This window comes from Camelina sativa, chromosome 2, assembly GCF_030686135.1.
Source record: "Camelina sativa cultivar CO46 ecotype springtype chromosome 2, ASM3068613v1".
NCBI classification, from domain to species: domain Eukaryota; kingdom Viridiplantae; phylum Streptophyta; class Magnoliopsida; order Brassicales; family Brassicaceae; genus Camelina; species Camelina sativa.
Window position 1 is genome coordinate 27,316,474 of NC_141881.1, and position 12,056 is coordinate 27,328,529.

General features: G+C 34.6%; 2 protein-coding genes across 2 annotated transcripts; both read left to right on the top strand.

Moving 5' to 3' along the window:
* Nucleotides 1-4,863: 4,863 nt before the first annotated feature.
* Nucleotides 4,864-7,455, top strand: LOC104736390 (putative protein phosphatase 2C 78). Its single transcript, XM_010456364.3, has 4 exons — nucleotides 4,864-5,653; nucleotides 5,744-6,049; nucleotides 6,460-6,565; nucleotides 6,718-7,455. The coding sequence occupies exons 1-4, from the start codon at nucleotides 5,159-5,161 to the stop codon at nucleotides 7,068-7,070; spliced, it is 1,260 nt and encodes a 419-aa protein (XP_010454666.1). The 5' UTR covers nucleotides 4,864-5,158; the 3' UTR covers nucleotides 7,071-7,455.
* A 1,612-nt stretch (nucleotides 7,456-9,067) lies between these two features.
* On the top strand, nucleotides 9,068-12,037 carry LOC104736401 (uncharacterized). Its single transcript, XM_010456375.3, has 15 exons — nucleotides 9,068-9,284; nucleotides 9,377-9,464; nucleotides 9,546-9,592; nucleotides 9,705-9,794; nucleotides 9,890-9,943; nucleotides 10,054-10,131; nucleotides 10,210-10,278; nucleotides 10,362-10,517; nucleotides 10,599-10,725; nucleotides 10,899-10,933; nucleotides 11,013-11,102; nucleotides 11,186-11,290; nucleotides 11,368-11,508; nucleotides 11,605-11,714; nucleotides 11,793-12,037. Exons 1-15 carry the CDS (start codon nucleotides 9,249-9,251, stop codon nucleotides 11,869-11,871), a joined length of 1,305 nt encoding a protein of 434 aa, XP_010454677.1. The 5' UTR covers nucleotides 9,068-9,248; the 3' UTR covers nucleotides 11,872-12,037.
* The last annotated feature ends 19 nt before the right edge of the window (nucleotides 12,038-12,056 follow it).

Here is a 12,056-nt window from a genome sequence, read left to right on the forward strand (position 1 = left end):
TAACAAATCTATAAATGCGAAGCAATTCTTTGATATTGGATATATCTCTATAATTTTATTAGTAACGAATTAATCACATGAAATGGGATAGTTATATTATCTAATAAGTGGAGCAGAGATAATAAATAACAATCACGGAACGGAACCGTAGAATTGGATATTTTCGTCATGGTCATGGATTCTAAAACTCGCGGTAACGTAACTAATATGAATCATTGAAGTGTAGACGACCAGAAAAAAACTAGTTATTATCTAAAACATAAAATTCGACTACAATACAACAACTTAAACAATCCGAAACTAATATTTTATCGTATGTATAATTATTTTTTCCGGCGAAGATACTAGCCCTTATGTGACTTATGTTTTCCAATATTCTTATTAGAATATAAAAGATGAAGAGCTTAATGATGTATTATACTTATCATTTTACTCATCAGTTACGAGTGTGTGATTTCGTTTTTATTTTCATTAGTGAAAAGTAAAACGTTCTTTTTCTATGTAGAAATAAAGTGTGCAAAGACGTTAATAGTTGGCGTTTTAATTGACAAATGTCGAGAAGGTAACGTAACTTTTTTTCTAACACAACGCAATCTGCCGGCCATGCAGTCTTGACTGAAAAAAATCTGCCCCCGGGGACACACGTGTCGGACAAAAAATTCTGGCACGTCGTAACTATTGAAGGTTCTTCCTTAGGTAAACTGCGAAGGAAAAAATAAACCCAACGACCTTAAAACCGCAACGTGGGGCTTGCGTCCGACACGCGTCTCATTAGGCCTCAAAACTAGACTACTAGACCCAAAAGCAAAAAACCTTATTTATGAGTTTACGTACTATCTCTCACGCGTCACTCATTCCTCGTAATTGCCAAACTTTATTTCAAATTACAAGCTCTTTTCCATATACACCTAATAGACGAGGAGACTTGTAGTTTCAACTCGACAAAATGTTTGTTATATATTCGTTTTGATGTTGGGCAACTCTACTATGAATTGAAAAAAGCTTTAAACAAAATTTCCCTTCTATAACTCAAACAATCGTAACAAAAAGATGCATTATGTTGGATTTGGTGTCGTCTACGTTTCAAAATAAAAACAAGAAACACACAACTGAACATTTATCGGATTGGGCACCGTTGCATCCGCATCGATCATGATGAAAAAAAAAAATTTTGGAATTTGTGTACCAAACTATTAATGTGAGATGTGGAAATTGCAACGACAAATGGGTAAGGTTTCAATTATTCAAAGTTACAAATCATCAAAGGTTAGATAATCAAATCAAACTACCTTTTTTGTTTTTTCAATCACACTACCTTGCATTGCTAGACAACTAGAAGTCTCGTTACCGAAAGCTCTCCAACTACTCTAAAGTCTTAACATTTAAACCACAAAAAACCTCTCCAACTACGTAGCCATGTTACTCTTTCTCCTTTTCCTATCAACGATGCTAGTTTATTTATACCAACAGTATACATATTAGAACCAATACAAAGCTAAGAAAACGAAAACCGTAAACTAAAGTTTGATGGAATCTAATATCGCCTTTGAAAGTGATGGTTGGTATAAAACTCGAGAAATGTTAGGGAAAGTAATTTGTAAACACACAAATAATAATAATACATTCTTTAATTTTGGTGGCTTCGATAAAATAATAATAGAAGAGAGAAAGGGATTCACGTGGCGCAATGTATTTGCCTACTGTCAACTTCAAAAACCTGGCAACTGCTATCAAACTTTAGCTAACACGTGGCATGTGTTACACACGCACTTCGTTTTTTTTGAAAAATCTGTAGGACCCTGGCCCAAATTATAATCATCGGCTGCTAATATAATATCTTTTGCACCAACTCACACGTCTTCCTATTGTTTGCTGCCACGTCCTATATAAATGCTCCGCATAAAGATGAGCTTCTTCTATTACATTTTACTACTAGTTTTTTAGTTTTTAATATTAATAAATAGTATCCGGAAGAACATAAACTTAGGTTTTTTTTTTCATTTCAATTTCAAGATAGCAACTGTTGTTTTGTTTTTCTTTGTTACTTGAGATTTTGTGTTAGACTGGCTTTAGTCTTAAGAATAGTATACTAACATAGAAAGAAGACCAAATTATATAGGATATGATGAGTGATCAAACTCTATTGATGGTTTTATTTCTACGATGGTATAATTGATCTATGGTGTCTAACAGTTAAAACATTTCATTTCTGTTGGATTTACGCTTCACTATTGCAATAGTACTATAACATCACATTGGTGTATTTTATCCACTCAAATCTCATTTAGTAAGTTTTTTTTCTTTCTCACGAAACTATTCTTTTAGCATTTCATATAATGTTTTTGCGGGGACATGAATTCATTTTTTTTTATTTTTATATGTATAAATATAGCTTAAACGAATAGAATTTCGTAGAGAACAAGAATATAGAATTTCGTTTCCACAAGACTTTCTATGCAAGTTTGCACTCAAAGCATTACCATTTGAATTTTATTAGCCATAATATATTATTATCTTATATCCCGTCGTATCAAAATCATTGATTCTGCTAACACTTTTTCAATCATTTTTTGTGTCCGAATTGGATACGAATAATTCAAACTTAAATATCTGAAATATTATAAATATATAAACAAGTTTTATCCGTTTGAAAGCGTATAAAATGCATACTTTATTTATGCTGTTGGTAAATACATTACCCTAGCTAGTGGTTTAGGTATTATATAAATAGATGAATCCCAACCAAACAATTAGAAGAAAAAAACGAATAGTTGAAACCCCAACTTACAAACTCTCACACAATCCTTATGCCCGTAACATCCCTAATTTTCTTCTAATAAATGAATCTTGATCTTTACAAAACAAAACTGCGTCAAGACATAAGTGGAGGATGTAAACACGTGTCGAGTATGGAGGAAGAAAAGAGGTCAGACAAGGGTAGAGAGAAAGGGGTCAACGTTGTTAAATGTTTAGGGAAGTGGTCCCCGCAGTTGTCAAATAGAACCCAATACCCATATCTACGTACTTCTCTCTCATTGGACGCCTTTTCTGATATTTTATTTTTATAACAAAAAAAAAACTACTATTTTCATTATTTTCTCAGGAAATCTTTAGTATACTATATTGTATAGTTTACAACTTTACATGAATTTGACATGTCGGAAGAAATACAAATGTTTATGTATAAACTGCAATTATTTATAGCTCACTTACTTCATTACCAAATATCCGGTTACCTAAAAAAATAGAGCTAAATGATAATTTACCAAATTAACGGTTTAACCACAATCACATGTCTGTTTTTTTTTTCTATTTTTCCTCTAATAAAAATCGTTTTATTCAACACTTTTCCGCATATTCGTTTCTTATAATTTTATGATATTAATTCATAGGATCAACAATAATTTAATATATGTTAGGTGAATATTAATATTATTGATTAGATTATGTCCTTTTGGATATTTTATTTTCTCACTAATGGATTGTAGAGACTGAACATGTGACCAAGTAATTTGTATTAGATATGTCAATGTATTATCATATGCAGTTGGTGACTGTTATCTAAAATTTTGACAAATTGTAACCTTAAGAAATTACAAGATATTTGAACATTTTATTATTTTCGATTGTTTATTCTTCTTAATTCTCAAAACTATATTGATTAAGAAGTAATGATGCTGTCACTTGTTCAAATTTTATTTTAGTTCACGGAATATTAGCGTCCCAAACGAAAAAGTTATGGTGTGTCAAACATTACATACTGCCATACTGGTATCTCGTAAGATTAGTCTGGCGATATCTAAAATTGAATTCTTATGGTATGCCACATTAGATATTGATATATCAAAGTTAAAATAGAAAATTAGTCATGGGTGTCTCATAAAATTGCACACTTAGAAATCATGTGACTGTCATATACCTGTCAAAAAGAATGAAGAAAGTTTGTATTTGAATTCATTTTTATGTTGGTGCACAAAAAAAAAAAAAAAAAAAAATTCATTTTCATGCTGTCAATTTGTAAAACAGGTAACAAATCCTTACAAAAAAAAAATCTTTGAATATTGATTCACAATAACAAATGTCAAAAACCATATCTATTATTATTCTAAAACTTTACATGTTTGCTGCATAAAATAAAAAAGAAACGGATATGACACAAATGGAACAAATGCAGAGTAGACCAGACAAGCAAACAAATAAAAGAAAACAAGTGTTATTAAATCACAAAATTAACTCACCTTTAATTTTTAATTTAATATAGCATTATCTATATATTTTTTAAAAAAATGTTTCTAAAATGTATTCGCCACACCAAGTTTATATTTGCTACTTGTTAGTGACGTATTCAGATATTCTACTAATTATCACCTTTTTGCTCTTATGTTTCGTAGTCACACATGGTCAATTTTTTCCTACAATAATTTTCTCCTTAAACACACCAAACTTTTTTGAAAAAGATGATATATATACCGTATTGTCACGCTCACCATAAAACAAACACGATGAATCATCATCACTAAAACACCAAATTAATTGTCTTGAAAATTAAATTAAAATTATTTTCCACCTGTTTAATTGAAATATTGGTTGATTTACCATATCTAATAAAGTTAATAAACTTGTTGTTTATAGCATAACAACTGGAATTGGTAAAGAAAATTGCCATAACAAAATTTGGTAAAAATCTATAAAATAAAAATAAAAAAAGAGATCGCATGCGTGTCATCAAAGGTTCTTTTCACTTTAGGTCTGAGTTGTGTTAGAATTTGATTGGCACACGTAAGTGTTTTCGTATCGCGATTTCAAAGAGAAGTACCATTTACACGTGGCTATAATCAACGGTCAAGATTTCTTCGTCCAGATAGAGGAGCGATACGTCACGCCATTCAACACAAAGCTCCTCTCTCTTCTTCTTCATTCTTTCATTTTTTATTTTTTGAGAGTTTTTGTTTGATCTGCCCGTTTGAAGTCTCGGGCAAAGACCTGCCCGTAACATAAAAAGACGATTTTATTATATTTATATACCCTCTCGTGAAAGAAGCTAAATATAAAGCTTCTATGGCTTAAACTCTTCTCTTTCCTGTGTCTCGTCTCGTTCACTAGGTTTTTTATAGTTTTGTCCGAACGAGAGAGTGATGATGATGACGATGGTGTGTGAATGTTGAACAGTTACGACGATCGCATGGCTGAGATTTGTTACGAGAACGAGACGGTGATGACGAAAACGACGGCGAAGGTTATGAAGAAGACGACGACGACGACAACGAGGAGACGAGAACGAAGCTCTTCTCAAGCAGCGAGAAGAAGGAGAATGGAGATCCGGCGGTTTAAGTTTGTCTCCGGCGAACAAGACGCTGTCTTCGTCGACGGAGAGTTACAGAAACGGAGGGGACGAGAAGCCACCGTCGCAGCAGCCTCAGCATCCGCCGTGTACTACGAAACGGCGAAGGAGGTCGTCGTTTTATGCGAGTCTTTGAGTTCGACGGTTGAGGCATTGCCTGATCCTGACGCTTATCCTAAATACGGCGTCGCTTCAGTATGTGGAAGAAGACGGGAAATGGAAGACGCCGTTGCTGTTCATCCGTTTTTTTCCCGTCAACGAACGGAAGGGTTTCACTACTGCGGCGTTTACGATGGCCATGGCTGTTCCCATGTACGACACCGTTTCATCTTTAATAATTTATCTTAATGGATCGTTACGACGTCGTTTTTAATGTTTTTTTTGTTGTTGTTGGTAATTTAGGTAGCGAAGAGATGTAGAGAACGACTACACGAGCTTGTGCGTGAAGAGTTCGAAGCTGATGCTGACTGGGAAAAGTCAATGGCGCGTAGCTTCACGCGCATGGACATGGAGGTTGTGGCTTTGAACGCCGACGACGGTGCGGCGAAATGCCGTTGCGAGCTTCAGAGGCCGGGCTGCGACGCCGTGGGATCTACAGCGGTTGTGTCAGTCCTCACCCCGGAGAAAATCATCGTGGCGAATTGTGGTGACTCACGTGCTGTTCTTTGCCGTAATGGGAAGGCCGTTGCTTTGTCCTCCGATCATAAGGTTGTGTTTTATTTTCTATCGTTTGATGTTTGTTCTGTTTTTTTGGCATCTTCAAATTTTTCATCCGTCAGATCTACGGTTATGGTATACTGTAATACTGATATGGAAAACGAGAATTTCGTTACGTGTCGCCTTCGAAACTTACCTTTCATGCTTTCTCGTTGTTTAATGCATTTTCTTTCTTTCTTATAGTATTAATTTTTTTTGGTTTTGGAAAATTCCAATTGTGTGTAATGGGCATGCAACACCTGGACGGTGATTAAATAATGTAAATGACTTTTTAGATTAGAGGATCTGATAAAGTTTATGAGTTTTAAGATTCTTTAATCCGTCGTGTCACTGTTATCATCAAATCAATGACTCTTCTGATCTCTCTCTCTCTCTCTCTTGTTATTACTTTTTTGTAACAGCCGGACCGTCCGGACGAGCTAGACCGGATTGAAGCAGCGGGTGGTAGAGTTGTCTACTGGGATGGCCCACGTGTCCTTGGAATACTTGCAATGTCACGAGCCATAGGTCAGTTTAATTGATTACACTTGACGAAACACTCTTGTCCCTGTCCTAGCTAGTGTTTTGTACAAAGTTTATTTTTCGTACTTTCAATAATGATGATAAATTGATAATTAAATCTCGTTTCGCCGCGGTTTTATTCTTTTTCTTTTTACCAGGAGATAATTACTTGAAGCCCTACGTAATCAGTAAACCGGAAGTAACCGTGACGGACCGGGTCAACGAAGACGATTTCCTTATTCTAGCAAGTGACGGTCTTTGGGACGTGGTTTCAAACGAAACTGCATGTAGCGTCGTTCGCATGTGTTTGAGAGGAAAAGTCAACGGTCAACTTACATCCTCGCCTGAAACGGATGGCGCCGGTGCGGGGAATGTGGTGGTCGGAGGGGGAGGAGATGTATCAGATAAAGCGTGTGAAGAGGCGTCGCTGTTGCTGACTAGGCTTGCATTGGCTAGACAAAGTTCTGACAACGTAAGTGTTGTGGTGGTTGATCTACGACGAGACACGTAGTTGTTTCTTGTCTCTTCTCTCTCTTTCTCTCTCGTAATGTTTGTTTTTTTGTCCTTGAGTCGTCAACGATCAACGACTTATGGGGCTTTCTCTTTTAACCTTTTTTTGCTCTTCGGTGTATGACGTCGAAGGGTTTTTAATTTTAGCTTGACTTATGGTTATGTCTCTGTTTAGTGAATAGCGGTTTAAATCTACAGAATTTTCACCGTCGTGAAAAAGTAAAAAAAACCGTGAACTTTGGTACATATGTGAACGTCTGAGTCTGAGTTTTCTTATCCGTGGTATCATTGTTAATAGGATGGTAAATCCCATCAAAGCTAGGAACATGAGTAATACTCAGGTTTCCAACGCTTTCATGAGCAATGCATTTTGGGAGTTAACAAAATATATCAAAATCTCCAACTTGAAAATGATACTCAAAAAGATATTTAAGGGAATCCTTCTCAATCTTGTTATACCAAAGACCTTAATTCTAATCAACAAGCCCTTTAGCATTCTTGTCATGAAACAGAAAGAACCAAAACAATACATGAGTAAGTATTAGATCGATCAACAGCTTTTCTATGTAAATTTAATTCACAAAACAACTCCGTCAAACTCTCCTTCTTCATAATTTCATGATATCAATCTAAGAATTAATAAGCTTGGTTGTCTCTACTTTTCATTGCACTTAGTAAAAGCTCTAATCTATCGTCTATGTTTGCCTAATCTATATTGATAAAACTCTAAGAGCTTGAATTCTACTAGCATATTGGATTTTAGCACAAGGTGCACCCATAGTCCCATACCATTTTAATTTGCATTATTTGTTGGTCAAAACTCCTCAAAAACCCCTAAAAGGTCATAACAACGTAATTTATGCAATCTTAGGTTGATACGCACGATGTGCAACAGTTAGGCATGGTTTGTTCAGTATGTTTCCGAATGAATTAATGATCTAAAGAAAAGCATTATAAAGTTAGTTATTTGGCAGATTACCCACTTGTCCTAAACTTAAAAAGCTAACGAACAATTCCAAAAACTTAACACTTTCTTTTCGTATGGTTGATAAATTACAGTTTTGCACACTTGAAAAATGTTATAACTTAATAAAAAAATGCCACAGATTAGAAAATAAACTTTACTAGAGAAAAATTTCCAAGATTTTTTTTTAATATATAAAATATCTCGTATTTAAAAAGAAGAAGAACAAAAAATGTATCTGCATAAATTGTTTTTTTCTTAGCATGATCATGTTTTCAACTTTTATTTATTTTTTGAAAGAAAAGTAGTGTACAGTAAAACCTCTATAAATTAATAAGGTCGGGACCATGAAATTTTATTAATTTATAAAGGTTTTAATATATCAATAAGTTAATAATTATTAATTTATCGATAAATTAATAAAATATTAATTTGTGAAGTTAGACGATTCATAAAATTGATGATTTGATTAATAATTTTGACTATCGTAATACGATGGATGCCAATAGTTCACTAGATTATCCATGTAAAATTGATAAATGTGTAAGTTCATAGTTTAGAAGAAATCAATGCTATTATCTTTCATGGTGATGATGAAGTTGAAAAATATATTGCGATATATTAATAAACAGTTAAGGAAACAACTATCGCGTATATAACTCTCTACAATTTTTGGATGCAATTTGATAAGATCCAACACTAGAAATTTTGATGCAGTCAGAAATATTAGAGATGAGCTCCAACAAAAATACAAATTCAATATCAGGCAAACAACAATAACGTCATATATTTCAATAGAGTTTCTTATATAGATATATATATTAGTTGACTTGATTATTAATTTATAATATTGATGAGACCATATTTTTATCCTAGATCTAAAAAATATTATTTTATTATTTTATCCAACTGTGTCATTTTTTACACCAACTTGGAATCAGAAGATTTACTAATTTATAACGAATATTAATTTAAAGAGTATTAATTTATAGAAGTTCTATTTATAAATAAAATAATTGAAGTAAGTAGAATACATATTGACGGGCTTCGCTTTTAAGGTCCATGGGCCTATTTATTTATCCTATTAGCGCAAATTAATTATAGTCCATTCTGTTCGCCGGCGACACCCTCACCGTTAAATCGACGTTCGAATTTACGGAGACCAAGAGAGGCGGGAGTAAAATCATCTGTGCGGACGCTGTAAGGAATCATACCATGGACTCGCATCACGCCACTCTAGGTCGCCGGACTGTAAGGATATTTCCGTTATCGCCGTCTTCATCTTTCCTATTACGGTGTCTTACATCGTTTGTGGCTTTTTTTGCATTCTCTGATCTTTGTAGTTGGAAGAGATTCGTCAAAAGAGAGCAGCTCAAAGGCTGAGCAAAACTTCTTCAGGACCAGATCTTAGCGAAATTCCCAATCCTGCCGGTTATTTCCATCTCTAATCTTCTGATCTCTCTTTTTAATTTACTGCTTCGTCGTCTCAAATTTTTGTAAATGTGTTTTCAGATTTTCCGGTGATTAGAAAATCTGAGAGTGGAAATCGACTTTCTGAGGTAACATTCTGATCTAAATTGGATCCTTAGGACGATCGTAGGTGATAATGAGAATGCTTGAAATTGACCTTGGTGGTGGTAATGGTTTGTTTTTTTTGAATTACTCTTACAGACAGATGTTGGTGCTTTATATTCCCAGCTTAAAGAATTGCAGAAGAAGAACGCAGAAATGGAGGAGCGCAATAAGATGTTGTTCTCAAAGGTATTGTTGGTTGTAGTCTCTTCCTTGTTAAAAGATCAGATATTTATGTTTTTGTTTTTGAATGAAATGTATTGTTTTTGTCCTTGGGGATTCAGTTGCAGACTAGGGAAGCTGAGAATGGATCACTTGAGACTCGGTTGAATGTCCTGGTAAGTAATATTCAAACCATTCTTGTCGTAGTTCAATATGAATCTCTAGGAAGTCTATTTGGCAAAAGATTCAAGATGTATTGACATATGCTCTTGTTGATGGATAACAGGAACAAAACACAGTGCCATCTCTGAGAAAAGCTCTCAAGGAAATTGCAATGGAGAAAGATGCTGCTGTTGTTTTACGAGTAGGGAATACTCCTGTTTTTAGTTCTTTTGGTTTCCTACCTTGATTGCATTTTAATTGGCATAGATATTGCTTACAGGAAGATCTCTCAGCTCAAGTTAGGACTCTTAAAAAACGTGTTAAAGAGGCAGAGGAGGAACAATATCGAGTATGGAAACAGTCTTCTGCCTTCCAAAATCTAATTTCCCTTTCTTCTTTTTTTCTAAAGATACCATAACCGATTGTTAATAGGCTGAGGAAGATGCAGCATCTCTGAGAGCAGAGCTTAACTCGATACAACAGCAAGCAATGAGTACTTCATTTGTTGGAGGGTCGTCAATGGGAGTTTCCCCGGATCAGTTACCATTATTAGAAAAGGAGATGGCTAACATAAAACTAGAATTACAGGTTTGAATATTTTTGAAACAAATAATATGTTCCCCGTGAGAGTCTTTGTTTCTACGATAATAATGTTCTTAACATACACAGAAAGAATCAATGTTGAGGCAGCAAGAACAACAACGTTTAGCTGAAGAACAAAATCGAGTTGCGTCGTTAATGTCTGAAAAGCAGGAACTAGAACAAAAAATTTCAGCTTTATCCAGCAGGGCCTCAGGTAATATGCAATGCTATACAATTTTTCTTTTGTTCAAAGCAAATTGGTATTGCAGCTGTTACAATCATTAGGTGTTTGGATAAACTGAGTGACATCTAGATGCTTTTAAAGCCATTCTGAAATGGTTTGTTGGATACATATCAATGACTTTTTCCATGCTATTTATTATGCAGAAGTATCAGAGTTAGGTCAAAAAGGATTTTCAGTGGTAAGAATATATTTTGCCACTTGCCAGCATATAATAAGTCTTCTTCAAGGTTTTATGGAGTTTGATTATTTTCATGCAGGAAGATAAAGAAAAACTTGAGAAGCAGTTGCATGATATGGCTGTTGCACTTGAAAGATTGGAGAGTAGTAGGCAAAAGCTTCTTATGGAGGTAATGCCGTAGCTCTTTGCAATTACTATATATAATGGTCAAAAGGCTTAATGAGAGAAATTACTTTCATGCTTGACTTTTAGATTGACAACCAATCAACTGAAATAGAGAAGCTTTTTGAGGAAAACTCGAACCTCTCTGCTTCCTATCAAGAATCAATCAATATATCAAATCAGTGGGAGAATCAAGTAAGAGTACCACGGAAACTTTTGCATGAGAAACATTGTTGTGGACTTTATATTGATTTTTAGCAAACCTTATATAGGTGAAAGAATGTCTGAAGCAAAATGTAGAACTCCGTGAAGTTTTGGACAAGTTAAGAACAGAACAAGCTGGTGCTCTTTCACGAGTGTCTTCAGAAGTCCAAGCCAATGGATCACATGGAACTGAAACACTGTCTCTCAAGGTTTTCGTCTTCTCCAGCTCTCAAGTATTATAATAAAAGTTAACTTCAATATAAATGTTGTTTGTGTGATTAAAATTCCGCATTACCTTTTCTCAGGGCGAACTAGCGAAAGAACAGAGCAGAGCGGAATCGTTATCTGCTCAAGTTCTCCAACTTTCAGCTCAACTCCAGCAAACAACACAAGCATACAATGGGCTTATGCGGGTGTAAGTTTCACACAGAATCTTCTTGAATCATTGGAGACTGCATCGTCTATCTAATTCTCTTATCGCAATTTGTTGCAGCTATAAACCTGTGCTTAGAAACATTGAGAGCAGCCTAATCAAGCTGAAGCAAGATGGATCAGTTACAGTAGCACAGTGAACCGGGAAACAAGGGGCACACTTCTGAGTATTGAATATATTTGTACAACAAGTTTATCCAGAAAAGAAAAAACAACTAAAGGGATAAGTGAAATTAACACATTTTTTCTTTTATAGCTTTGGTTATATTCGGTTTAGTCGAATCTATATATTTTGGTTTGGACAAATTATATTCGGTTTTGTAGA

Coding starts and splice junctions, on each gene's coding strand:
- LOC104736390 (XM_010456364.3), top strand. CDS start 5,159: ATGTTGAACAGTTACGACGATCGCATGGCTGAGATTTGTTACGAGAAC. Junction 6,050..6,459: donor CTTTGTCCTCCGATCATAAG/GTTGTGTTTTAT, acceptor TTTTTGTAACAG/CCGGACCGTCCGGACGAGCT. Junction 6,566..6,717: donor TGCAATGTCACGAGCCATAG/GTCAGTTTAATT, acceptor TCTTTTTACCAG/GAGATAATTACTTGAAGCCC.
- LOC104736401 (XM_010456375.3), top strand. CDS start 9,249: ATGGACTCGCATCACGCCACTCTAGGTCGCCGGACT. Junction 10,518..10,598: donor ACATAAAACTAGAATTACAG/GTTTGAATATTT, acceptor TAACATACACAG/AAAGAATCAATGTTGAGGCA. Junction 11,103..11,185: donor GGCAAAAGCTTCTTATGGAG/GTAATGCCGTAG, acceptor CTTGACTTTTAG/ATTGACAACCAATCAACTGA.